The sequence below is a fragment of the Ictidomys tridecemlineatus genome, chromosome 4 (assembly GCF_052094955.1).
Source record: "Ictidomys tridecemlineatus isolate mIctTri1 chromosome 4, mIctTri1.hap1, whole genome shotgun sequence".
NCBI lineage: Eukaryota > Metazoa > Chordata > Mammalia > Rodentia > Sciuridae > Ictidomys > Ictidomys tridecemlineatus.
This window is the reverse complement of record NC_135480.1, coordinates 4,158,432-4,184,779: the sequence shown is the minus strand read 5'-3', so window position 1 is coordinate 4,184,779 and position 26,348 is coordinate 4,158,432. Positions and strand designations below refer to the sequence as shown.

General features: G+C 62.6%; 1 protein-coding gene across 4 annotated transcripts; it reads left to right on the top strand.

The window, feature by feature from the left end:
* Positions 1-461: 461 nt before the first annotated feature.
* Positions 462-26,175, top strand: Cttn (cortactin). Of its 4 annotated transcripts, none has more exons than XM_078045422.1 (17): positions 462-616; positions 3,580-3,658; positions 5,694-5,780; positions 5,872-5,945; positions 7,064-7,193; positions 10,145-10,255; positions 10,912-10,966; positions 11,514-11,624; positions 13,684-13,794; positions 14,197-14,307; positions 16,236-16,291; positions 18,695-18,764; positions 20,280-20,428; positions 22,343-22,432; positions 23,018-23,195; positions 23,968-24,039; positions 24,962-26,175. In XM_078045422.1, the coding sequence occupies exons 3-17, from the start codon at positions 5,694-5,696 to the stop codon at positions 25,096-25,098; spliced, it is 1,542 nt and encodes a 513-aa protein (XP_077901548.1). In that variant the 5' UTR covers positions 462-616; positions 3,580-3,658; the 3' UTR covers positions 25,099-26,175. The 4 variants fall into 4 exon arrangements, with proteins under 4 accessions (XP_077901548.1, XP_077901550.1, XP_077901549.1 ...); XM_078045423.1 differs by lacking the exon at positions 462-616 and adding an exon at positions 653-677; XM_021731695.3 differs by lacking the exon at positions 462-616 and adding an exon at positions 1,552-1,771.
* The last annotated feature ends 173 nt before the right edge of the window (positions 26,176-26,348 follow it).

Below are 26,348 nucleotides of genomic sequence, written 5' to 3'. Positions count from 1 at the left end.
GCCTTCTCCCCAATATGAGGGTATAACCTTTACTCCTTTCATAGTGTTTTCCTAATTTTATGTCTACATTAGCATGCCTGAGTCTCCTTCTGGGCAGGAAGGTCCCTGAGGACAAGGACCAAGTCTGTTCCAAGAATCCTGTGACCCCTGACAGATCTGAGCTTCGCCGGATGGCTGGACGGAAAACGGACTGGTGGGTGGAGATGGCTGGGTGGACAGACGGAGGGGGACTGTCGGAAGGGCGGGTGCGGATGACTGACTGGATGGGGCTGGTGGCCGGACAGATGGCGACCTGGGAGAGGGCGCGGGAGACGCGGAGTGGAAACGGTGGGGAGGTCGACGGCGACGCGGGGGGATGGAGGGGGTGGGTGAATGGCGGGTGCCGAGAAGGACGGACGCAGGATGGACGCTGGGGTGGGCCGTGTGGAGGCTGCGGCCACCCGGAGCCCGGGCCCAGCGCGGCCGGCGGCGGACGGACGGCCCGCAGCCCGGGGCGGGGCCTCGCGCGGACCCGGATGTGCGCCGCCTCCCGCCCGCCGCCGCGGAACCGGAAGGAGCGGTGCGGGGCGCGGCGGGCGCGGGAGCCAGGCCAGCGGTGGAGGCCCCGGCGGCGGCGGTGAGCGCGGCCCTGCGGCCCGGGCGGGCGCCGGCGGCCGGTGGCTGCGCTTCCGCCCGCGGTATCGGGCGCTGGGCGAGGCCGTCCCGGCCTGCGGCAGGGGGATGCCCGGGCAGGAGCGGGCGGGGCGCAGGGCCGCGGGAGGGCGGGGGTCGGCCGGGCTCGGGGCAGTGAGGGGCGGGCGGGGGGCGGCGGAGGGCAGGGCGGGGCGGCCGGGGCTCGGGGCGGTGAGGGTCGGGACAGTGGGCAGCCGGGCAGTGGGCGGCCCCGGCTCAGGACAGTGGGGGACGGGCAGTGGGCAGTGGGGGGCAGGGCGGTGGGCCGCCGGCGTTTAGGGCAGTGCAGGGCAGGGCCGGGGTCCCGCGGCTCAGGGCGGTCGGGGCGCGGGGCAGGGCGGGTTGAGGGTTTAGGGCCTCGTGGGGGGCACAGGGGAAGCGGGTTGGGTCAGTGCCCCCGAGGTGGCCAGTGCGGTGGAGAGCTCTGTGTGGGCTTGTGGGTCCCTGGGGGTCCAGTGCCTCCGGATCGCCCCTCCTGGGTGTGTGCCAATCACCAGAGGGTGCTTCCCTGTGTTCTGTTCCCATTTGGGTCACCTGGGCTGGCACCGCACTTGTGCCTGCTGCCCAGCTGGTCAGTGTGTCCAGGAGGCCTTGGCCGTCACCTGGGGAGAAATTTAGTTTTCTGCTCAGCAGCTGAGACCTGGCGCTTCGTGTGGCCACCTTTTGAAGTGGCTGGACTGTGCCTTATCAGGGCACCCTGTCCTGCCCTGGCCAAGCAGGGCTGTGGGATGGGAGGGCCCTGAGTGAGTCATGGGCTCCAGGGCCTGAGTCAGTGCCCTGTTCCCTCGTCTGGAGAGATAGTCATCAGAAACTCCAGGGACAGGGAAGCCGCCGGAAGCGGGCTTCTGGCGTCCTGGAATCAGGAGCTGGGTTGCGGGCCCTGTGGTTAGGCCCCGCCAGCTCACCTCTGCAGGGCGACTGGGTTGGTTGGAGCCTAGTGGAGCTCGCGAGCACTCACTGGGCACGTGAGCACGGCTGGCAGTCAGCCCTTTGACCTGTGCTGCACAGAAGGTGCTGGAATGCGGGAGCCCCCCGGCAGTGCTCCTCCTGCTGGGGCAGCCGCCCCAGGCCACAGGGGTTTGCTCAGCTGCCTTCCGTGGTGAGCAGGCCCACTGCCTGTGCCCAGGCCCAGCCCCTGGTGGCCTTCAGTGGCTTGCTGGGCTGGATGCACGGAGGGGCCTGGGCCTCTATTTTCCTTTGGCTTGCTGCTGTGCCATAGGGGGAGGGCCAGGAGGCTGAGTGGGTCCCTGCCTGTGCTTCCCCTGAGAGTGTCCTTTGGTGCAGCTGATCCCTCGGAGTCTCTGCAGCATGGGCTGGTGAGGGACGTTGAAGGGAGGTTGATGTCGGTGCTGCTGGATGGAGCTGTCACCTTTTTCTTTGTTTTCCTGACAGCTTTGTGGAGGTCCGTGCCCTCGCCCATTTAAACTGTAGTTCAGTGCGGTTTAGTGCGTTCACTGAGCATGCGACCACCACAGTCGCAGTGGAACAGTTTGCTCACTTCAGAAGGAAACCCTAGAATGTGTGATTGTGGCCCAGCTCCTTGGGAGGCCCTTTGTGGGGGGAGGAAGCTCTCCACCCTGTGTCAGACCCCCTCGGCCTGTAGCCCTGGCCAGCCTGGGCAGCCCGGCCGGCCCTCCCCAGCCTGCTCTCTGGGGTCATGGCCTTGAGCTTGGTATTCTTTACCATGTTATGTTTCAGAGTTCTTTCATATCATAGCTCGTGTTAGTACTTTGTTCCTTTTTATGTATTTCTTTTTTAGTTATAGGTGGACACAATATATTTTATTCTATGTGGTGCTGAGGATCAAACCCAGTGCCTCGCATGCTCTGAGCCACTACCCCAGCCCTACTTTGTTCCTTTTTATAGCTGAATACTATTCCCATGTGGAGTTAGAGTGCACGCCCTGCATCCTTTCGTGGGTTGGTAGACGGATGGATTGCTTCCACTTTGGGTCATCATGGATAATGCTGTTAGGAGTGTTCACAAACACGTGTCCATGGACCTGTGCTAGCTGTGCAACTGCTGGGCGTGTGGCACCAGGGCTCACTTGTTTTTGGTACTGGAGATTGAACCCAGGGGTGCTTAACCACTGAGCCACACCCAGCCCTTTTTATTTTTTGAGACAGGGTCTTGCTAGTTCTTGAGGCTAGCTTTGAACTTGTGATTCTCCTGCCTCAGCCTCCCGAGTTGCTGGGATGATAGGTGTGCGCCACTGCGCCCAGCCCCAAGATTGTTTTTCAGTTATTTTCATGATTTTTTAAAACTTAAAATACTGAGGAAATAACGAGTGCAGACTGGAGCCTTCGCCTGCCGTTCTTGGGTGGCTTTTTCCAGCTGCTTGCTGTCCTCCCTGACAGCAAAAGAAGTTGGGCTTTCCAGTGGGACCACGGGAAGGGAAAGAGCAAGTAGTTGGGTCGGGAACGGGACGGGGAGTGAAAGCTCAGGGCTGGGAGGGCCAGCGCCGCCTGAGCTGCTGCAGCGCCCTGCCTGTGGCCGGCTGGACCCTCTGGCTTCCTTGCCTCTCGAGGGCTGCCAAGTCTGACGTGGCTGGGGATCCGAGTCCAGCCCTGTGCAGGAGCCCAGCCTCCTCCTGCTCCACAGGCGGCCCCGCGCTGGTCTTTCCTCCCAGACCTCAGAGTTGTCCATCGTGTTATCTCTAGGCCCTGGTGGTAGAGTCGCTGTTCCCAGCTGCGCTCTGCAGCAGCGCCAGCCAGGTGGCAGCAGGCGGGCGTGGCCCTCGGGCAGTGTGCGGGGTCCGGGCAGTGTGGCTTGGCCGTGAGTGAGGGGCAGGTCCACCGTCTCCCTTCAGGGTCCGCTGCCAGCTGGCTGTGTTCTGGAAAGGCCTCTCTGTTGGCCCCGGGCAGCTGTTGGCAGCTCTCCTGAGCATCCCCCTTCGTCTCTTCACAGGTAGAACCATTGCCAGATGCCTGGACACTGCTGGCCCTGTCGCTGTGTTTCAGGTGGAGTGCTGTGACCAGGAAGAAAGGTGCGTGCCCAGGGGCATTCTGATGCCCTTGCCCTGGATGGCGGGCACCCTCCAACAGGAGGGTGTTCTCCCAGTGGGCCTGCAGGGAGGACAAGATCGAGACCAGCCTGGGCAGCGTAGAGCAGAGAGCTCCGGGACGGAGGACTCGGAGGCGCTCCTGGGTCAGTGGGGACCAGCCTCTTCCCACTGTGCCCTGCCCACTGGGGAAGCCACTGTAGAAAAGATGAGCAGCAAGCTCTTGAAGAGTCTGAAAAAGTGACAAGCTGGGTGCCGTGGCTGTACCTGTCATCCCAGCAACTCGGGAGGCTGGGGTAGGAGGATCTCAAGATTGAGGCCAGCCTCAGTAACTTAGCGACACCCGTTTTCAAAATAAAAAGTGGCTGAGGATGCCGCTCAGCAGTAGAGTGCCCCTGGGTTCAGTCCCTGGTATGGGGGGGAACAAGCAGGTGCCCCCTTCCCCTTCTCACCTCTAGTGCAGGGGGCAACTCCTGGCCCCATGGGACCCCGTCCCCTGACAGGGAGGCCCTGCCTGGGATGGTGTGGCATGGAGGACAGGTGACAGGCACTGAACAGGCTCTTCCAGTCCTGTTGAGAGCAGGCCTCTCCGACGCCCTTCCCTTTGGGACACCTGGACGAGGTTCGGTGGCCCGCCCCCTGGTGGCAGGTGGGTGCTGGAAGGCCCTGGGCCTTGGGAGCATGCGCCTTGCTGTGCCCTCACTGCTCCTGGGTGCCGGCTGGATTCCAGCCCTGTGGAGCAGAGGGAGGGACCCTGTCCCCAGGCCCCGGCCCAGCGCTGGCTGGTCGTCCATAGCCTAAGGGAACCACTTGGTTTTGAACCGCGGTTGGACTCGGGCTCTTTATCCCTGAGCCACATCCCAGCCCTTTGTTTTTTATTTTGAGACAGGGTCTCACTAGATTACTGAGGCTGGCCTCAAACTTGCCATCCTCCTGCCTCAACCTCCTGAGTCACTGGGGTTATAGGTGTGCACCACCAGCTGAATTTTATTGAAATTTCTGAGGAAAATGGATCAATTATTTTTGTATAAAATTTAAAAAAACTTTTTAATTGTCAATGGACTTTATCTTATTAACTTATATGTGTGCAGTGCCAAGAATCGAACCCAGTGCCTCCCACATGCTAGGCAAGCGCTCTACCAGTGAGCCCCAGCCCACGTACAGATTTTTTTTAGGCTAGATTTTACTTTTAAAGTCACAGAAAGGGTCATCTTATCTGTGTCTCTCGAGGTGCCAGTGTTCCTGTGCTGGACCTCACCGCGGGCTGCCTTGGAGGGGTGTCCCTGCCGCCCGCTGGCACCAGGGCTGGCCTGGTCTGCCGCTCCCTGGTGGGCAGTGGAGCTGGATCTTTCCAGCAGGTGCAGAGAGCTCCGCCGTGACCTTCCACCGTCGTGACCTTGTGCATCCCCTGGTGGAGCTTTTTCTTGGAAAACTGTGCTGTTGCTCACGGGAGCTAGATCAGGGCATGGTCTCAAGGGGACGGAGTAGGTGCATGTCCACCCCACTGTGTGGATTCCTGGAAAATTTTCACATCCCTATAAATAAAATCCCCTATTTCGTATTTTATTTAGAGACGGGGTCTCCCGGAGCTACTTAGTGCCTCGCTTTTGCTGGGGCTGGCTTTGAACTCGTGATCCTCCTGTCTCAGCCTCCCGAGCCTCTAGAATTGCAGGTGTGCACGACCACGCCTGAGAGGACTTTTGTCCAATACTGATGTTGAATGCAGGGCCTCCTGTGTGCTGGACCAGCTGCTCCCGGCTATATCCCAGCCCTTTTATTAGACAAGGTCTTGTTAAGTTGCCCAGGCTGGCCTCAAACCGGGGATACTCTTGTTTTAGCCTCTTGAGCAGCTGAGCTAGTCTGTGCCCTTGTGCTCAGTGAGGACTCACAGTACTGAGTTTCTTTGATCGTTAAGCTTCCCTTTGAGTCCCGTGGGGGGCCAGCCAAGAGGCTGTGGCCCAGGCTGCCCTGTGGGCCTGGGGTGCTGTGTGGCCTTGTGACCTTGGTGCTACTCTTGCAGATGTGGAAGGCCTCTGCAGGCCACACCGTGGCCCTCACGCAGGACACCGGGGCAGCTGACGACTGGGAGACCGACCCTGACTTTGTGGTGGGTTCAGCCTGCCGCGCTGCCCTGTCCCCCGGCTTCTTGGTCTCTTGGGTCAGGCTGCTGGCCTGGGCTCACCCTTGTTTCTCTGCAGAATGACGTCAGTGAGAAGGAGCAGCGATGGGGCGCCAAGACTGTGCAGGGCTCGGGGCACCAGGAGCACATCAAGTAAGTCCTTGTGCGGACAGGCAGGGGCATCGTGTCCCTGCCATCGGGCCTCGTTGGGCCTCGCAGGGCCACCCGCGGGGCTGTATGCCCGTGGTGCACGCCCAGTCTCTCGGCAGGGTGTCCGTGTGTGCAGGACCATCTGGGCTCCCATCCTGGTCGCTGTGGTGGTTTTCTTTGTGGTGACAAAATATCTGAGGAAAGACTTGAAGGAGGCAGACTTCTTCTGGCTTGGGTCTCCAGCAGAGCTGCGCAGCCGCAGCCGGAGGCAGAGCAGAGGGTCGGGGACAACTTGTAGCTCCGGGCTCGTCCCCAGGACCCTCTTCAGCCAGGTTCTTTCCCTCCGTCTCCACGGGCTCCCTCCAGCCGTGGACCCTTGCAGATTGCCGTCCAGAACCCCTCTGAGCACTGCTGCCGCGGGATTCCGCGTCGGCAGGAGCCTTGGGAGCGTGGTGGGTCCCGGCCAGGGCTGTTGCTGAAGGCCTCCTGGGAGCAGGAGGGGCCTGGCCTGCGATGGCCTTGAGCCCACACACACATGCCCTCTGTCCTCTTGTGGGGCTGGAGGTGGCCAGGCACTGCAGAAGGCTAGGGCTGCTGCTGTGGCCACACGTGAGGACCCTGGGCAGGAGGGCCAGAGGGCCGAGGGCCGGGCCAGTGCTGCCTGGCGCTGCCTGGCGGGGAGGTGGAGGTCTGCTCCGAGGGTCTGGGCTGTGCTGGGCCCTGTGCGGCGTCTCCACCCGCGTCTTCAGCTGGGGGTGGGAGGGGGGACGAGGGGGGGTCTCGCTCCCTCTGGATGGTGTTTGCAGAGTTGCCCCGCAGCCTGCTCATCTGCTGAGCACACTGCTTCTCCATGCGAAGTTCAGGTAGCAGAGCTGCCTTGGGGGAGCTGGGGGTCCCCGTGCACCTCCAGGCGGCTGTCCCACCCTGAAGGGCTCCCGCTGGCAGGAGGACTCTGAGGAGACCCTGGGGTGGACACAGTTCTCCGCCCCCGGGTCCTTCGCGGATCTCGCCAGTGGCGTCTCTCCCTCACGTAGGCAGCTGGGCGAGCCCTGCGTGGTGAGACAAGGCGGGCGCAGGCCTGAGTGCTGTCCCTCCCTGTCCCTGCCTGTCCCTCCTTGCAGCATTCACAAGCTGAGAGAGAACGTCTCTCAGGAGCACCAGACTCTGAAGGAGAAGGAGCTGGAAACTGGGCCCAAAGCCTCCCACGGCTACGGGGGGAAATTCGGTGTGGAGCAGGACAGGATGGACAAAGTAAGTGCTGGGGCTGCCCGTGCCAACTCGGTGGCCTGGCTGGCACTCGGCGGTGGGCAGAGTAGCCCCTCAGCCTTTCTGTAGGGGGAGCGTGTCGAGCTGTGTGTCTGCGGAGTGGCCTGTGTGCGTTGGGCTCGCCCAGGGAAGCCCCTGCTTTCCCCCAAGCTCTGCAGTAGCGGGGCCCCGACAGTGGTCAGTTCCCACAGCCAGCTCTGGGAGCAGGGCAGTCTGGGCACCCTGACCATGATCACCCTCATGGCCGGCGGCTGCAGCTCGGGAGGCAGGGCCTGTCTCCTGGAGAGAAGCGGTGGATGGCGTGAGCACCCTGCACACCTCCTTGTGGGGGGCATGTCCAGGCCCCCGACACGGCTCAGCTCTGACTGGACGGGTGCTCCCCCCCCAGGCAGGAGGGCCAGGCAGCGTCTGGTTCTCCCTCTCTCCTCCCACGCATCAGGTGGGCGTGGAAGGCGGTGGCCCTGTCACTCTCCACTGGCCATGTGGACTTGGGGGGCTGGGCAGCACCCAGAACTTGTTTAGCTGGAGTCTGAGGAAGCTAGCTCTGCGGGAGAGAGACCTGGACGCTTGCTGGGCCAGCCATGGACACCCTGCTGCTGAAGGGCTGCCCGGGATTCTGGGAGAAGCCTGTGACACCGTCAGAGTGAGCAGCAGGCCGCGACCCCCGTGCCCAGCCTGTGCTCACTCTCCAGGCTGGGGAGCTTCCGCAAGGAGGGTCTGTGACGGGGCGGGAGCCCGGTCTCCCTGCTGCTCGGGCTGGGCTGCCGTCCCCCTCTGCCTCGAACCGGCAGCCTGGGCCTTCCTGTGCAGGGAGCCTCCTGGAGCCCGTCCTCCCCTCGCCCCGGCTGCCTGCGAGCCCTCTCCCTGCCTCTGCCACGTGGCCTGGTGGGTGTCCGGCTGTGCCTGCAGAGGGCCAGGCTCTTCATCCTTCCTGGTGGCTAGCCTGGTGCTTTGTAGGTGCTCAAGGGACTTTAGACTGTGCAGGGCTGCTCCGTGGTGTGCACCCAGGGTGCCCAGCCACTCTCCTGGAAGGGCACCCCATCTCCAGCTGGGTCAGGATTTTCAAGCAGCAGACCCTGTAGGGGTGCAGCAGCTGCTGAGCCCTGCTGGCCCTGGGGCCCACGTGTTGGGGTGCGGGCAACTCTGGGCTCGTGGGAGCACCGTGGAACCAATCGTTTTTTGGAGGGTGGGGGTATTGGAGATTGAACCTAGGGACACTTAACCACTGAGCCACAACCCCAGCCTATTTTGTTTCTGTAATTTGAGATAGGGTCTCACTAAGTTGCTAGGGGCCTCACTAAGTTGCTGACACTGACTTTGAACTCTCCATCCTCCTGCCTCAGCCTCCTGAGCCTCTGGGATCACAGGCGAGAGCCACCGTATCTGGCTGAAACCAATCTCTTGTTAGATCCCAAACCTGAGTGTGAATGGCCTAGGCTGCTTGGAACTTGCTTTCTCCAGGAACTGGGGGGATAAAAATGGTCCCCATGTTAGAATTGAGGAAAGTGACGCAGAATCCAGCCTACTTGAGCAAGCACGTGTTTGCTAGAGGGGCCAGGACAGGAGCTGTCAGGGTTCTGGTGACCCCCATCTCTGCAGGCTGTGCACTTCTGGGGTCGGGTGTGGTGGTCTCTCCTTCCCATCTCCATTGCACCCTAGAACCCGGACTCTGCTGTGGGGGCTTCAGGTTGGGGCTCTGCCCTGTGTGTCTTGAGAGCAGATGCCGTCTGCCGGCGGAGCGCAGATGTGGTTCTGGGCACCCGGGGTCAGTCGTGAGGGTGTTGCTCTGGCTGTGTTAGACCTGATTCTTGAGATCCTTTGTGTTGGGACCGTGTGGGGTCCCTTGGCATGGCTGCCTCGTGCGTTCCTTCACTGACTCTGGAGGCTGAGGGGGGCCATCGGCCTCCAGCCTCAGCAGGGCCTGGAGGGAGACAAGGCCGTACGGCTCAGCGCGCTCCAGGTGGGAGGGCGTGCGCTGGTGGCCTCTGAGCCTAGCACCCGGCGGGCCCTGCTGAGGCCGGCCACCCCCAGCCTGCCGGCTCCTGGGGGTCTGCACGCCCGTGGCCTGCTCCCTCCGCAGTGATGGCAGTGGTTAGGGTGCGAGACCTGCTGTGGGAGGAGACAGACGTGGGCCTCTTGAGCCCTCCACGCCCATGCGTGCCACTTGTCCTCAGTGCCCATGAAGGTGTCCCTGGTGCTGTCCACTGTGAGCAGCGTCTGTGTTGGGCAGGACAGCTTGGGGGCCCCCTGTCTCTGCCGGGACTGTCATTGGCACTCAGAGGTGCTGCCATCCAGAGAGCTTTGGGACAAAAGGCCTGGGGGTGCTCGTGAGCCCACAGACTGTGGGGAGCTGACCTGAACGGAAGGGCCTGCTCCTGCTCCTTTCTCCACCAGGACGGAGGGTGGGGTGAGCCCACAGTGACTACTCGGTGGCACTAACTCCCTGCCATGTGGCAGGTGCTTGGGGATCCCAGGGTGAAGCCTGCATTCCTAAGTTGTGTGTGTGTGTGTGTGTGTGTGTGTGTCTAAGTGCCCCCATCCTGGGGTCAGTGGTGACGAAGGGAGCTCACTGTGCAAACAGTTGCTGCCTTGCCCAGTCTCCACGCGGGTGTTCTGCACCTGGCTCGGGACCAGGCCTGCGCCTGGCTGGCCAGTGCTCCCTGCTGCCCTCCGGGCCTCAAGTGGGTCTCGGGAGTCACATGTGGCTGCTGGCCCCCCTGCCCTTTCCTCATCCCTGGCCACATCAGCCTCTCCCTGCGCCAGGGCTGTGGTGTGGGCAGCCCTTGTGGAGGTGCAGTACAGCTCTGCACCTGGGTGTGGAGAGCTTGGGCTGTGCCCCTGCGTGGGCAGGTGTGCCTGAGGCCACCTGCGGGCGAAGGGGGTTGTCACGCCTGGTGGGCTCTGGTATGCGAGGCTCTGTCTGGGCTCTGTTGCAGTCAGCCGTCGGCCATGAGTACCAGTCGAAACTCTCCAAGCACTGCTCCCAAGTGGACTCTGTTCGAGGCTTTGGAGGCAAGTTTGGTGTCCAGATGGACAGAGTGGACCAGGTGAGGGATGGCGGCAGGGGTGAGTGATGGCCAGTGGTAGTGTGCCTAGCATGCCCAAGGTCCTGGGGTTGGTCTCCTGTGACCGGCGCCAGAGGTGCACCTGAGAGAAGCCTTGCGGGTGGGGGCCATTCCTGCCCTGGACGTGACCTGCCACTGCTGTGTCTGTCCTCCGGGCCACTCACTGGGGTAGGGTGCAGTGTGCTCTGATGCTGTGGGGCTGCAGGAGGGGCCTCTAGATAGGAGCTGGCAGGACACGTGTCCCTCCAGGGACACGGAGCGTGTGGGCTGACCACTGGGGCCAGGACAGTAGCACATAATAGGCGTTTGCCACATGGCTGTGGGAGCCCCGTGTGGGACACAGCCTTAGATTTGCCCAGGAGTGTGCCAGTAGGGACCACTGCTGCCCCTGCACCCTGCGTGTGTGCCTCTATGCAGGGGACACTCAGAGCCCTTGCTGTGGAGGGGAGGCCAGTGTGGGGGTGCTGGGTGCCAGAGCTCACTGTACCAGGGCCGTGGCGTCCTCTTGACCTGCGTTTGACTTCGGAGGCCAAAGGTCAAAGAACAAGGAGTTGGCGGTTTTAGAAGCTCCGTGTGTGTCATGGATTCAGGGGGTGGTTGTCGGGCTCTCGGAAGTGACTCTCCTCTTTATTCCCTAGTCTGCTGTGGGCTTTGAGTACCAGGGCAAGACGGAGAAGCACGCCTCCCAGAAAGGTACGCTGCAGGAGGCAGGCAGCACCGCGCAGCAGAGGCCGGGTGGCCTGCGGCTGCTGTCTGGTGGGAGGGCTGTGGCCAGGGTGGCCGGATCATCCGGGCCCTGTGCGGTGGGTGCTCTGGTGGAGGGTCTCCTGGGCACTGCCCACCTCTGAGCAGGGCCACTCCTGTAAAGTCAGCTCCTCTGACTTTGGCAAAACCTGGCGACCTCCCTGAGGGTAGGAACCAGAGTGAGTCCCCCTGCTACGCAACTGGGCCCCAAGCCACCCATGAGCACAGAAGCGTCGGTCGCCTCCTGCAGACATCAGCTGCCGCCGGCTCAGTGCTCTGACCTGACCGGCCGTTCAGCTTTGAAGGCAGGCCTGCGGCAGCATTTCTGTCCACGAGAAGGACCTGCCCTCCAGCCTGCGAGAGCGCCCGGACCACCCAGCATCCCTGTGGGGAGCAGTGGTCGCCATGTTTGGGGTCCCCTGTGGTTTTGCTTAGTTTAACAAAGGCGGCCCTGTAGCCTGCCAGGGGTCATGCTGTCTGCCACCCTGCCTTCTAGACTACTCGAGCGGCTTTGGCGGCAAGTACGGCGTGCAGGCTGACCGTGTGGACAAGAGTGCCGTGGGCTTCGACTACCAGGGCAAGACGGAGAAGCACGAGTCCCAGAAAGGTGTGAGCGCTCGGGCGGATTCCTGGCCACGTGGTCCCGCTGGGTACTCCTCGGCCCCAGACACACCCTTCTCAGGGCAGGGTGACTCTCCTGACGGACTGGTTGGCTTTCTAGGTTGAGTGCTGGGGTCGGACCCAGAGGTGCTTACTACTGAGCTGCCTCCCTGCCCTTTTGGCTTTTTTTTGGTTTGTTTTTTGATATCTTTATTTATTTTTATGTGGTGCTAAGGATCAAACCCAGGGCCCCACACGTGCACAGCGGGCACTCTACCACCGAGTCCTAGCCCCCTTTTTGTTTTTTGAGACAGGGTCTCACTAAGTTCCCCAGGTTGACCTTGAACTTGGGGTCCTCCTGCCTCAGCTTCCCGAGTTGCTAGGATTATAGGCATGTGTCTCTGCACCCAGCAACTTTCCTTATTATTATTATTTTTGGTACTGGGCATTGAACCTGGGGCCCTTAACCACTCAGCCACATCCCTAGCCCTTTGATTTTTTTTTTTTTTAAGAGAGAGAGAGAATTTTAATATTTCTTAGTTTTCGACGGACATAGCATCTTTGTTTGTATGTGGTGCTGAGGATCGAACCTGGGCCGCATGCATGCCGGCAAGCACGCTGCCGCTTGAGCCACATTCCCAGCACCCGCCTTTGATTTTTTTTATATTTTATTTTGAGACAAGGGCTCACTAAGTTGCTTAGGGCCTGGTTAATTTGCTGAGGGTGTCTTTGAAAATGTGATCCTCCTGCCTCAGCCTCCTGAGCAACTTTCCTTATTTTCAATGTCTGCTCAGTTCCCCATTCTATGAAGATTCCATTTCTATTTAACCATTTTTTGAGTAAATTTTAAGTTATTGATGATTTCTTGATATTAAAAATCTACAGCAGTTAATATTTTTGGACCTGTTAAAAAAATTGATCCCAGGGCTGGGGATGTGGCTCAAGCGGTAGCGCGCTCGCCTGGCATGCGTGAGGCCCGGGTTCGATTCTCCGCACCACGTACAAACAAAGATGTTGTGTCTGCCGAGAACTAAAAAAAATAAAATAAATATATATTAAAAAAAAAATTGATCCCAGAAACAGAAATGCTAGGCCAAAGGGTGCTACATTGGTGGGTGCTGCCAGATGGTCCTGGAGCTGTGGCCTTTGCCTGGCCCGAGCCCTATAGGTGATCCTGGAGGACCTGCCCAGGTGTCTGCTGAGGTCGCGGCTCATCTGGTGCTCACCCTTGCTGGGAGCCTATGACCCGCGCCTACACCTTGTTCTGCTTGGCCTGCCTCCACGTGGCAGGTGTTTTAAACGAGTGCCACCATTTGAAGGCCGAGTGCTTACGTAGGAAAACCCTCAGATTTCTTAGAGAAGTACAGCAGAAGACCCTCTGGTGGCCGTGGCCACGCTGGCCTGGCAGGTTTGCATGAAGTGCCAGCACCATGGGCACCGCTGCCTTCGCTCCCCTCTGCTGCCAGGAGGGAGTGCCAGTGGGCCTGTGGGCAGCTCTGCCACGGGCCTGCTGCTCTCCTGGGCTCCTGGGCCAGCACAGGCAGTGCTCCTCAAGCCTGGGTCAGTCCTCTGCAGCTCAGGCTCCACTGGAGCACATCAGGGTCCTCTGGGACCTGGGGCCCTTTCTCTCGGGACTGACCCCAGAATTTGCACCATTGACGTCTCTGAGGGTCGTGCTTCAGTGTAAAATTGGTGTCTGGAAGGCCTTTGCTGTGTGGAGCTGAGGTTTCTGGAACGTGGTCCGTGGGCACCCTGTGTCTGGAAGGTGCTGCTTGGGTGGCCTGTGGCTGTTTCCGCTGATGAGGCAGAGACTGTGAAACCCTGGGGCCCTCCCGGATACGGAGCCTTCAGTGACCACTGCTGGCTGCCTTCCAGGATGGATGACCCTGGTCACCGGCCTGCTGTGCCTGTCCCCTGCATGTTCACTTTCCTGGACATGCGTGGCCCCTTTGAGTTGCCCTGTCTCCCTGAGGCTTGTGACCGGTGCAGTCCTTCCCGAAGGTGCCACGACCCGGGGTGCCGTGGTCCTGCTGCAGGTTTCTCGAGAGCACGTTTCTTGGTTCTAGATTACTCCAAAGGCTTTGGTGGCAAATACGGAGTCGACAGGGACAAAGTGGACAAGAGTGCGGTGGGCTTTGAGTACCAAGGCAAGACGGAGAAGCACGAGTCCCAGAAAGGTGGGTGTCCCGCAGCCCTGCCCCACGTCCGCAGGCAGGTGTCCGTCTCACGTCTCTCGGGCCTGTACTTCTGCTGGGCAGCTGAGGTGGGGTGGGACCAGCCCGGGCAGCACAGTGAGCCCTGTAGAAACAGTCCAGACCTGGCTCTTAGGAGGAAACCTCACGTTTACACTTCTGTGGCTTCAGCCAGCCGTGCCACTTGGTCACACCCGTGTCCCGCGTGACTCTGCGTCACGAGGCTGTGCTGCTTCTGAGGGGCCTGTGGGTTGTTTCCTGCCCCTCCACGTGGCTGTGCCCACAAGCCGTGGTCATTCAGTGGTCGTGTCCTGCTCCCCTGCGTTGGAAATGAGCTTGCTGCCTGCGGCTGCTGACGCTGCTCCGTGGCTTCTGTTGTGCACGTAGACTATGCGAAAGGGTTTGGAGGAAAATTTGGTGTGCAGACAGACAGACAAGACAAGTGTGCCCTTGGCTGGGATCACCAGGAGAAACTGCAGCTGCATGAGTCCCAAAAAGGTACTGTCCCCTTGCCTGGCTCAGGTCCCTCCCCGCATGCGTGTGTTTACTCCTCGGCCGTCTGTGTCACGTCTGCCGTGTGTCCACGTGTCGTCTGTCCTCACTGTGGGAATCTGTCCCACGTCTCACACCCCTGAGGCAGAGCAGTGACGAACCCCTCCTCCTGGTGGGTGTCAGAGCTGGGTTGGCCCCCGTGCCACGAGGCGGGTGCCCCAGGTGTCCCCACCCTCGCCATGGCGCGGCAGCACCAGGCTCCCAACCCGCGGTGTTCATCGGTGAGGTGGGCTGTGGCTCGTCTCCTTTCACAGGGTGTGGAGACCCTTCCACGGGCGCTGGCCCTGCATAGCTCCAGTGGGTGGGCAGTCCCTGGCGTTGACATGTCTCTCCTCACGAGACGCGTGCGTCAGCCTGGAGTGGCCCTGCAGAGTCTGTCCTTAGCTTCCCGGGCCCCGCCTGACGTGGCCTGCTATGTGCCTATTCTCGAGCCCTCGGCCACCGTCGGCCCGAGGTTGGCTGGGCTCTTGCTTTCTCGAGACGAGGTGTCTGACCTTGTGCCATGGCGACTCTGACTCACCGGCTTCCTCTCTGGTTCTTCTCCCCACTGTCGCTCTGGACTTGCAGATTATAAGACTGGTTTTGGAGGCAGATGGTGTTCAGTCCGAGAGGCAGGACTCCTCTTCTGTGGGGTCTGGTCACAAGGAGAGTCCAGCCCAGCACGGGTCCCAGCAAGGCACCATTGTCCCCTGTGCGCCCCTGCAGTGCAGCCAGTTCCAGCACAGGCTTCGGGGTTCCCCACGGGTGCTGCTGATTGTCTCTGGGTGGGTGGCTGCTGGCCGCCGTGGGGTCCTCGGCCAACTTCCACTCTGGGAGCAGCTCCCTTCCTTCCCAGTTCTCTCTTTCCCTCCGACATTATACAACCTGCCTTGATAGAGACGTGAGTCTGCAGGGCCCGTCCCTCCAGCTGCACGGTGCGGTCAGGTCCTGGAGGCACCCCAACCTGGAGTGCCGTGCCACGGAACCCAGCCTGTTACCCCTGAGCGAGGGAGAAGTGCTCCACCACCTGGCCTTTCAGCAGAGGCTGGGGCAGCAAAGGCGTGGGACAGACGTGTCACGTGTGGTCTCTGTGTTCTGTTTGTGGTGGTGTTTTCTGGGCAGGGTTGAGGAACCATCCACATGTGGCTTCTGCACAGAGCCATGCCGTGGTGCTCGGAGCTGGAGGAAGACGTTTCTAAACAGACCTCCGCTGTCTGAACAGCCGGCACATTTTCCCTTAGTTATTCCATCCTCTCGGAAGCTGGGCTGTGTCATGGGAAGCTGGACACACAGCCGGAGGAAGAGCGGTGCTGGGGCTGGACAGCTGTGGCTGAGCTCAGGCCTGGGTGGTAGAGGCGCTTTGGGTTGGCCCGGCCGACAGCATGGAGGTGGCCGGCGGTCCTCTGTGGCATGGAGGCCGTGTGACAGTGTGGCTTTTGTGTTGGGCGTGTGTGGCTGCAGCTGGGCCCTTTGGCTGGTAGAAGTTCCACATGGAGTTTTTTTTCTTTTGAAAAGCAAGAGAGCAGACTGCGCCCGAGCCCCTCTAGTGCTCAGAGCAGGCGTGCGGTACGCAGAGCGCAAGGCCCCTGCGGGTCGGAAGACTGCTGTCGACCTGGCGCTGCAAGGCCTGTCCTGTGCCCCCTCCTTGGCCTCCTCCCGCCAGCCTGCCGCCTTTCCCCACCCGTGCCCCGGGAGAATGCGGGCAGCATGCCACGCCTCTGCCCCGGCCCTGCCTGTGCACTGGACACCGTGGTGGACGCAGAGCTGGCCTTGCCAGGAGAGCCCGCCTCGGGGCTCTGTCTGCTCTGGGCGCGTCCCTGCTGTCCCCGGCCTCTGCATGCCCTGCTGTCCTGCCCCTGCTGAAGTCAGTGAGTCTCCGTTTTGCTGCCTTGCAGACTACTCCAGAGGATTCGGCGGCAAGTACGGGGTGCAGAAGGACCGCATGGACAAGGTACGGCTCCGAGACCAGGGTGTCGCTCTCTCCGCCGGCAGGAGTGTGGGGGCTCCTGGGTGCGCTGTGGAGATCCTTTGGTGGGCACTCGGCTCCTGGTTCTGGAAGTGCACCATCGGGGTCAGGCGTGTGCTGACACACGGTGTCCTGTGCTCCCTGTGCAGAGAGCATGGCCTGGATGCTGTGCCCGTCCCTTTCATGGTCGGGTCTGGGCCAAGGCAGCTCCGTGCTTGGCCGTGGCCTGGTGCAGAGTAGCTGGGCCCTTGCTGGAACTGGGTTGTTTAGGTGAGGGCCTCTAGATGCCTGCCTGCGTGAACTTGGACTGGTGGCCTTCGGTCAGGTCACTGGCCACTTTGAGGAGCTCAGGGCCATGTGAGGTCTCTGGTCAGAACAGATCCTGGCCATGGTTACTGCAGAGGCCTGTGGGACAGTGCAGGTCAGGGGGTCTGTCTCTGTAGCCAGGAGGGACACTGCTGTGGCATGCTGTTGTCCTCGCACCAGGCGTCCCCTCTCTGGTGCTGGGTGTCGGGCCTGGGGAGCTGGTCGGAGCCGTGAAGTGCACCCTTCAGGTCTGCACCCCTCTCAAGGCCGTCAGCCCTGTTCGAGACCCGCGGGCTCCTCGAGAGCCCATGGGTGCCCTTCACGGGGCTGCGGAAGGTGGGGCCATTCCCTGAGGCCGGCGGCCCTGCCCTCCCCTGCCCGCTGGGCTGTGCCCGTTCAGGCTGGGCTGCCGGCCACGACTCCTCCAGCCTCGGCCCTTTCCTTCTTCCTTGCTGCACTTGACCCTGGCCACAGGTGGCACTGCTGGCCTCGGAGCTCTGCCACAGGACGGCCCTGGGAGGGGGACAGTGGCCTGGGGGGAGGGTCCCGAAGACGTGAGAGTCAGAGCCCAATAGACGGGACGGGAGTGGCCCTGGAAGGGCTGAGCTGGAGGGGCGCGAGGGGGTCTCGCCGAGAGGTACCTGCTGGCCGCCTGGTGGAGACTGGGCTGTGAAGAGGCTCCAGCTCCGGGCGAGTGGGGCTTGGTGGGGAGCGGGTGGCCAGGTGTGTGAGGGACGGAGCCGCAGGCTGGGTTGGGAGGAGGGAGGAGTCAGGTGGGGCTGGGTAGCCCTGGAGACCTGCGGCCCTGGGGAGGGCTGGGGAGGGCTGGGCAGTGCTGGCCCGGCTGCCCGTGATGGAGGAGGCCGGGTGATGGAGGAGCTGAGCTGGGCTGCTGACTGGGGCTGAGGCCCCTGGGAAGGAGGGGAGGAGCAGCGGGCGAGTCAGGCTGCGGCTTTGAGGTCGCAGTCGCAGTTCCGTTTTGTGGTGTCTGTGGTTGGTGGGGACGGTGATGAGGAGGCTGCTGGGCTCCGAGCACCAGGAGGACGTGCTTCCGTGGGCCTGGCGCCGCCTCCCCAGCCCTGTGGGCAGGGCCCTGGGTGGAGGAGCCTGGCCGGGCGCCCCGGGCGTGACCGGACCCGGCTGACTGCCCCAGGAGCGAGGTGGGCTGCTGAGGACCATCCCCGGTGGTCCCTGTGGTGGCCGTCAGGGTGGGGTGATGACCTCGTGTTTGCTGAGGTGCCTGCGTTCCTTCCCAGAGAGCAGGGAGGTTCTTCCAAGGTCACCGTGGACAGGCAAGTGACTCAGGGACAAAAGTGGCTGCCCGGTGGACCCTAGAGCCAGCTGGACTGGGGGAGGGAGGAGGAGAGGCTCCAGAGGGCAGTGAGCAGGGAGTTCGGGGCTGAGGCCCAACCTGGGCGGGCCACGCGCTCGCTGGGGAGGAAGGCTGAGCAGGGAGGTGGGCACGGCGGTGGGGATGGCCGACCTGGGGTGATGGCAGAGGTGGCCCAGAGCAGGCCTATAGAAGCTGGGGAGGGCCAGCACGAGGGTCCTGACCTGCCGCCCTGTGCTTGTCCCAGGAGAGGCGTGTATGGGAGAGGGAAGGGGTTGGTGGACTCCTGAGCCTCGTGGTCACAGACGGGCTGAAGTGGGCCCAGGTGGAGACCGGGTGTCCAGCCACAGTGAAACTGGGCACCGGCACTGGCGTCCATCAACACTGCTGGCCTGCGCCAAGGACGGCCATTATATAGCTGGTCTTGTGTGCGGGACGGGGTTGAGGGTCCTGAGGGTGGGGACAGCTGGCCTCCAGGCTTGTGTGTGCCCAGGGCTCTTCCCCTCGGAGGCTTCGGGAGGAAGGGCGAGGCTCAGGAGGAGCCCCGAGGAGGCCTGCCCCGCAGTGTGAGCCGACTGTGCCCAGCAGCTGGCACGTGCACGTGTTTCCCGGCCTCTGAGGCAGAGGGGACAGTTGTGGGCTGCCCAGGGTCTTCTGGAAGACCTGGGGCCCTCGACTTCTGTGGGACAGCAGCTGCTGCTGTGCACCGAGGGGAGGAGGGTACCCTCCTGACATCCTTCCCGGCTCCCTAGAACGCCTCCACCTTTGAGGACGTCGCGCAGGTGTCCCCTGCCTACCAGAAGACTGTGCCTGTCGAAGCCGGTGAGTCCTGCGCAGAGCCGAGCACCGTCAGGGAAATTCACTGGGGGGGAGGTAGTGCCGGAACGGAGCCAGAGACAGAGGACGTGGGTGCCGAGAGTGCACTCACAAGCAGGGTGGGGACCCTCAGGGACACAGTTAAGCCATCTTTGCTTTGGGCAGTGTCTGTCAAAACAGGCCTTACAACATGCTATTTCTGAAGGTGCCCTTTAAAATTGCAGGACAAGGCCAGGTGTGGTGGCACAGCTATGATCCCAGTGACTCAGGAGGCTGAGACAGGAGGATCGCAAGTTAAGGCCAGTTTTAGGAACTTAGTGAGGCCCTGTTAAAAAAATAAGAGGTGCTAGAGATGTGGGCCAGCAGTACAGTGCCCTTGGGTTCAGTCCCACTCTCCACACCTGGAAAAAGAGCAAGCCAAAGGTCACTGTCAGTTCACTGTGATGCCCTGGGTCAGTTCTCGGACTTTGTCAATTTCACTTGACAATTTTGGAAGTCACTGAGGCCCCAGAGAACCCCTGCGATGTTGGTGAGCCGTGCCGATCCCTGCTGTGTCACACATCAGCAGAGGAAGGTCTGAGTTAGTCCGTGTGAAGGTGGCAAGGCCACGCGTGCTTACCTAGTAGCCTTCTTTGTGAAAAGGAGCGGCAGCCTCAGGACAGAAGGCAGCGGAGAGGCAGGGTCCTCGGGTCTCCGGCTCCCAGCTGTCCCGTGCAGTAAGTCAGGCTGTCTGTGAATTCAAGCGGGGCTCCTGACAGGCAGGTGGAAGGGAGGGTCTCGGCGGCCTTGGGGTCATGACCCGTGTCCTGTGACACTCCTGTGAGGCTCACCCCGGGGACACGCCAGCTCTCTGGGTCGTGCTCTGCAGCCCGGGACATCTTTCATCGCACAGGAGAACTGCACCCGGCGCCTCTGTCCCCGCACAGTCTGCGGGACGCTTGTGCTCCCAGGCAGCTGTGGTTCTCTGGACATTGTCCGTTGGCAGCGGACGCTGTGGGGGCTCTTCCTGACAGGGCTGCGCTCTGTACTCTGGAGGAAGTGGCTGCGGGAGACCCCGTGGCTGTAGTTCACCTGCTGCCTGGAGCCTTGGAGACCCTGTGCCCCTTGGCCACTGGCAGCTGCAGCTGTGCGTGGGAGCTGAGGCAGGAGGATCGCAAGTTCAAGGCCAGCCTTAGCAACTTAGCAAGGCCCTAGCAGCTCAGGGAGATGAAAAACAGGGCTCAGTGATGAAGGGCCCTGGGTTCGGCCTGGTGCCAAAACCCAAAGGAACAAAAAGTGTGTCTGAGGTCGAGGTTGATGGAAGTCAGTCCTTCTCCTGCCTTGGGAAGGCCAGGGAGGCCGTCTGTTTTCCACCCCTTGGGCAGTGGGAGGGGTGACTGGTGGAGGGGGCTGGAGTGGGCGGGGCGCTGGGATGCCACTGGGCTCCCCCTGGTGGGACAGACAGCTCTCTGGGTTCCCCGCCCTGGTGCGGCCAGCATGGACGGGGCCCGGAGGCAGACGGGCTCGCCCCTTGCTCTGCAGCGACCAGCAGAACCAGCAACATCAGAGCCAACTTCGAAAACCTGGCCAAGGAGAGAGAGCTGGAGGACAGGCGCAAGGCAGAGGCCGAGCGAGCCCAGCGGGCGGCCAGGGAGAGGCAGGAGCAGGAGGAGGCCAGGAGGACACTGGAGGTGAGTGGAGGAAGGTTGCTGTGCCTGGCCAGGGTGGGGCCCCGCGCTGTGCCAGCCTGCCTAGCTGGGCATTCCAGAAGGTTCTTGTGCAGAGTGTGTCCACACGAGCTGGAGCTTGCCGGCCATGCCCCTGGGTCTGGGGCTGTTGGTGGTCTGCCTCTCAGAGCCCAGCCCCTGACCCACGGGAGGGCTCACGTGAGGAGGGAGGTGTCTTCTGCAGGCCCAGCCTCCGTAGTCCCGCCTGCCGCTTCCCTGTGGTCCTGGAGGTGGACTTCACTGGACGATGTGGGTGTGGGCTGTGCAGGGGGCAGGGGGGTGAGGACCGCCTTTTTCTGAAGCCTGTCCTAGACAGGCGCACGCCTGGGGCTGGGCCTGCTCAGCCCTGCCCCCCGGGCCCCTCCCCCAGCCCTGGCAGCCGAGGGGGCTTAAGTGCAGGATGGAGAAGGCTCTCCTTCCTGCCTCTCTCTAGAGGAGCGTCTCCCCCAGAGAAGTGGTCAGGGCTCTTGGGAGCCTCTGGGCAGAGCCGGGGATGAGGAAGTGTGGGGCAGGAGCTGGCCATCCTGGCACCGGAGGCGCGTAAGCCCGCCCTACCGCCTGGTGCCAGCCGCCCAGTGCAGTGGCAGCCAGCGTGAGCTGGGTGGCCAGAGCTGGAGGCCTCCTCCTCCCCCGTGTCACCGCGGAGCTTGTCTTGGTTGCAGGACACACACATGCTTGCTCGCCACACTCTCTCCCGGACCTTGTCCTTTGGCGCTCGCGCCCTCCACACCTTGGCTCTGGGGTCAGCCCCTGCCGAGGAGGGTCATGCTTGTTGTCCAGGGAGGTGCTTCAGCCTCGGGCTCCTCTGCTGTGGTGCCCTCCTCCTCCCCTCGAGCTCACACCAAGGCCCTGGGCGGAGAGCCCCAGGAGGAGGGTGCTGGGCGCCTCCCTGGCAGGAGGGCCTGCAGAGAAGCTTGGTCTCCCTGCTGTCCAGCCCCGGGCCAGTCCCTACCAGCCTGATTAGGGAGGGTGTGGCCTGCAGGTGTGTTCTGATCATCTGGAACACACAGCTGTGGTCACTTACGGCTGCAGGCCTGGTCTTCTCCCGCCCAGTCTGGTCCTGCCCTCCAGGACTCATGCAGGACCTGAGGCCTCGTGGCGACCTTGTGGCTGGTTCTGTGTGGTCAGTCTTGGTGATGCGGGGCTTGTTGGGCCACGTGAGTGAAGAGAACTGCACTCGGGGTCCCAGGGCCAGGGCAGTTTTCTTGTCAACAGAAGTCAGTGTTACTGTTGTCCCCCCAGACAGAAGGGCAGGGGGGTGGAGTGGACAGATGGGGCTCAGATCCTGCTCTGCCGCTGCCTGCTGGGCTGTGCAGCTGCCGTAGTCTCCTGTGGCTGCTGTGGCACCTGCACTCACGACACTCACATCTTGAGTTCTTGAGGTGAGGGATCCCAGGTGTCAGCGGGGCTGCGCTCCTTTGGGTCCCAGTGGGTCAGGGCCTGTGGCAGTACAGGGCCCACTGATGGCCCAGAGTAGTCCCCCGTCAGACCCTCACCCTGCCATGTCTACAGGGAACCTTGCATGTGGGGTGGCAGTCAGGCAGGGCTGGGGACCGCGCGGTGCTGTGTCAGCAGAGCCCGTCCTCCCGCCGCCAGGCTCACGCCTGCCTCCTCTGGCAGATGTGCTCCCCGCCTGGGGCCCCGGAAGCCCCCGCCTCACGGCATCCCCTCAGCCGGGTCTCGTCCTCAAGAAGAGGAGGGCAGAGGGGCTCCCTGTGTGGCCACCGAGGCCCTTGTGCTGTCGTGGCTGGAGGCGTCTGGCCCTCCTTTCCTGGGTGCTTGAGGTTTCTGCTCCTGTGCCAGGCCAGGGCCTGGGCCCACCTCTCGGGCAGCGTGGGCAGGTGCTCCCACTCAGCCTGGCTGCCGTGTCCACTGCAGGAGCAAGCCAGAGCGCAGAAGCAGACGCCCCCCGCGTCTCCCGCTCCGCAGCCGGCCGAGGAGAGACCGCCCTCCAGCCCTGTGTACGAGGTGGGTGTCCCGTCGGGGTGCGAGTGAGGCTGACTTAACTGTCCCCCTCCCTCCTGCCTCGCCAGCATGAAGGTCCTGCTGCCAGGTGCTTCCTGGCTCTGGGAGCTGTGGGGGCAGTGGCCTGGTGTGCGCACTCGGGACTGAGGGTCCTCTCCCTGGCACCTGCTGCCACGCCACCCGTGTGGGGACTTGATCCTGGAAGCTCCCTGGTGGACACGGCCTTGAGCTGTCCCACCCAGCTGCTGTCTCCCGCTGGACCAGGTCCTGAGTGACTGGTTCTTTAAGGAGGGGCGGCCACATTCTGGGGGAGGAGGAGGTGGGTCGTGTGGTGGGAGGCCCTTGGGGACACAGCCACTCCAACCCAGGACAGAGCAGCCGAGCCTGGGGGGTGCTGCTGGAGCAGCAGGTTCCCACCAGCCGGGGAGGCTCTGGGACGTGGGGTGCTGTGGCCAGGGGCCGCTCCTGGGGGTGTGTCCAGTCCTGCTGTAGCTAGGAGGCCGCCTGTGCTCCTCCCTCACTGTGGCAGTGTGGCTGCTGCTGTCAGACGTGCACGTGGCCCACCAAGTTCCCATTTCCTGCCCCCAGGACGCGGTCTCCTTGAAGGCAGAGCCTGGCCACAGAAGCCCCGTGGGCGAGAGCAGCCCTGAGGCCGTGTACAGCACAGAGGCTGCAGACTACCAGGAGGTCGGCGGCCAGGAGGGCCTGGCCTACGCGCCGGAGGCCACCTATGAAACCACAGAGGCCCCCAGCCACTACCAAGCAGGTGGGGCCCTGTGCCGGCTGGCCCTGGGGGAGGGGCTCCCTGGGGAATCCACCCTGTGCTGTTCCCGCCCACTCTGTTCCTCCTGGGATGGGACTCCTCCACACTGCAGTCCCCGGCAGCTGCCAACCCTGTCCTGCTCCCAGGGGGGTCCAGGTGCACTGGGTGGGGGCGGGGCCAGAGCAGGGTGCCCCTCCTCCTGGGGGAGGCTGGCCTTCTCAGCCCCATGGTGCAAGGGCAGCCTGCCTCTGCCATGCTGAGGTTGGCTTCGCTGGAGGGTGTAGACTTCCTTCAGCTCCAAGGTCTGGCTTGAGCTCCAGGTGGGCAGCTGGGCGCCTGGTCACCTCCTCCCACTCACTTTCGCAGCCCGGAACCTTTCCTCCCACGTTAGCTTTTTTTTTTTTTTTTTTTTAAATATTTATGTATTTTTCAGTTTTTGGTGGACACAACATCTTTATTTTTATGTGGTGCTGATCGAACCCAGCGCCCCGCACATGCCAGGCGAGCGCGCTACCGCGTGTGCCACATCCCCAGCCCCCCACGTTAGCGTTTTAATTGTAGAAGTTAACTCTGAAAGTGGCCGAGGCGCCTGTTACCATGTCCCCGGGTGGGGTCAGGGCTTGGAGCCTGTGGACGTGGCTCTTGGAAGCCGGGTTCTCAGCCTCCTCCTCAGCCTCCTCCTGGAAGGCCTGATCCCTGTGGTGCGGGCGCTCTCCCTGGAGGAGAGCGGGGCCAGACCCGGTGGCCCGTCAGCCTGCTCTTGGTGTGCTTGCAGAAGACGGCACCTACGCCGACTACGAGAACGACCTGGGCCTCACGGCCACTGCCCTCTACGACTACCAGGCTGGTGAGGCCCGCTGCGGGGGTGGGGGGGTTTCCTGTCTCTGGGGACTTGGCTTCTCCGGGAACAGCATTAGCGCTCTGGGGAGGACGCGGGGCAGTGCCCGGAGTCCCCGTGCCTCCTTCAGCAGAGCTCCCAGGGAGCTGCAGGGACCCTGCCACCCCTAGAGACCCTGGTGTGCATTTCCAGAGATCAGGGAGGGGGTCCTACCCCGCCAGCAGGGAGGTGACACCGCAGGACACCCAGTTCACATCTGTCCTCTCAGGGCTGGTTCCTGGACTGTCCCCCTTGCTCCCCGGCCTCCTCAGGTCTGGGCTGAGGCGGTGCTTCCATGGCAGGGAGGGAGGCCAAGGGAACTGGGGGCGCCTCCCATGCCAGGCTGCCTGGCACCCTCAGGGCCCCGAGTCCACAGCACCCTGTGTTCTCGTGGCTGAGCGCACAGCTCCGCTGGGTGGTGCTGTGGTGGGCTCCCCTGGGCTCTCACCTCCTCCGACCCCCAGCCTCCTGAGAGCGTGCCCCTGGCCCCCTTCCTTCTGCACGGGGGGCTGGCCTTGCTCGGGAGACCCTTCCCCCAGCTCTGCTCCTTTCTGTGCCCTGCTCTGCATCTGGCAGGTCTTCAGAAGACTCCCACCCAGCCCATCCGCAGGCTGCCTGGCACTCCCCTCCTACCTTTGGGACCCCTTCCCTGGCTGTCCCCCACCAAGGGCCTACCCCGTGGGCCCCTGACCTTAGGCGGTGGCACCTGGCCAGCTCCTGCGGGGAGGTTAGGAGGAAGGCCACCTGCCAAGGAGCACGGGGCTGGGCGTGGCTTTGCGCCGTAAGGGCCCCGCTGGCTCTTCTGGGGAATGACGCTGTGGCAGATTCTTGGGGATCCTCCCCAGCCCTTCCACCAGCTCCATCTGCGCCCTGGTCTGCGCTCTTTCCCCAGCTGGCGATGACGAGATCTCCTTCGACCCCGACGACATCATCACCAACATCGAGATGATCGACGACGGCTGGTGGCGTGGGGTGTGCAAGGGCAGGTACGGGCTCTTCCCTGCCAACTACGTGGAACTGCGGCCCTAGGCCCCCTGCGACGCTGGCTGGCACCAGGCCCACACTACAAGTCTGCCTTCTCTGGGTTTGGGTTTGGGGTTTGTATCTTGGTTTCTTTTGTTTTTTTTCTCGAGGGTGGGACAGGGTCTACACATTACGTTTATATTTAATACTTTGGCTGATGCTTTGGAAATGTTCATGCCACAAATTTGCTAATATATTGTAATCATGTTGCTTAGGAGGAGGCGGGGCCGTGTCCTCGCCTGCGGAAGGTCTCTGTGCCAAGGCGGCTGTCACGTGCAGCAACCTTGGCCTGTGGTCCTCGGGGCTCAGTAGGCACGTGCCATCGAGACAGGCAGGAGCCTCTGGCCCTGTGTGGCTGCCCTGGTGGAGCAGGAGCAGGAGGGAAGGGCTGCGTGTCGTGGAGGCACAGGGGAGCACGGGGTCCCACCGGGTCCATGCTGCGCTGCCCGACAGCAGAGACCCAGCCTTCTGAGCCACCCCTGGTGTTGTCCCTGCCTGTGCACTCCCTGGCAGCCCAGTCCCCTGGAGGGCTGTGGTGCCTCACCTCCTGCCCCATGTGGTGTGTCCTTTGCTGGTCTCCTGAGAAGGGGCCACCATGAGCCCCAGGGGCAGTGCCGGGCTCAACCTCAGCTGCTACCAGATTGCCTCGCAGCCCTGGGCCCGGGCCTGACCTCGGCCTCTGGCCAGGTGGCCGCAGGAGGCCAGGACAGAGCGAGCTGTCATTACGGGAGCTGAGCTGCTCCTGCCAGAAGGCCACGTTCAGCTCCCGCAGAGCCCAACTGGCTGACCCGGTCAGAGCATGACTGCGGAGGAGCTGCGTTCCCGCCCTGGTACCCGGGCAGCTGTCCATGTGCAGGGCAGCAGGGGATGGGGCCAGCCTGGTGGTGCCACAGTGCAGCGGATGGCGGCAGGAGCGTCTGGGCTCCCGGGCACATCCCAGCCAGGGCGCTGCTCCCGAAGCGTCTGCTTTCCCACGCAGACCGGGTTTTGTGTGCAACTCGTTGTCATATCTGAACCCTGTAGCACCCTCGTAGGTGTGGCTTTTTTAAATCAAATATTGAGAATAAACTTCTTTCTGACCCACCCGCTGTGCAGTCTGCTTGGGCCGGGCGCTCTGTCCTCGGTGGAGGTGGCTGGCTTCCTTGGTGTCTGCGCCATCTGCTGTGGGCTGGCTCACACCCGTCGTCCAGCAGCCCAGGCCAGTGCAGGGCCTTTTTAACAGGGTGTGCTCCTCAAAAGCACTTTTGTCCAGGCGT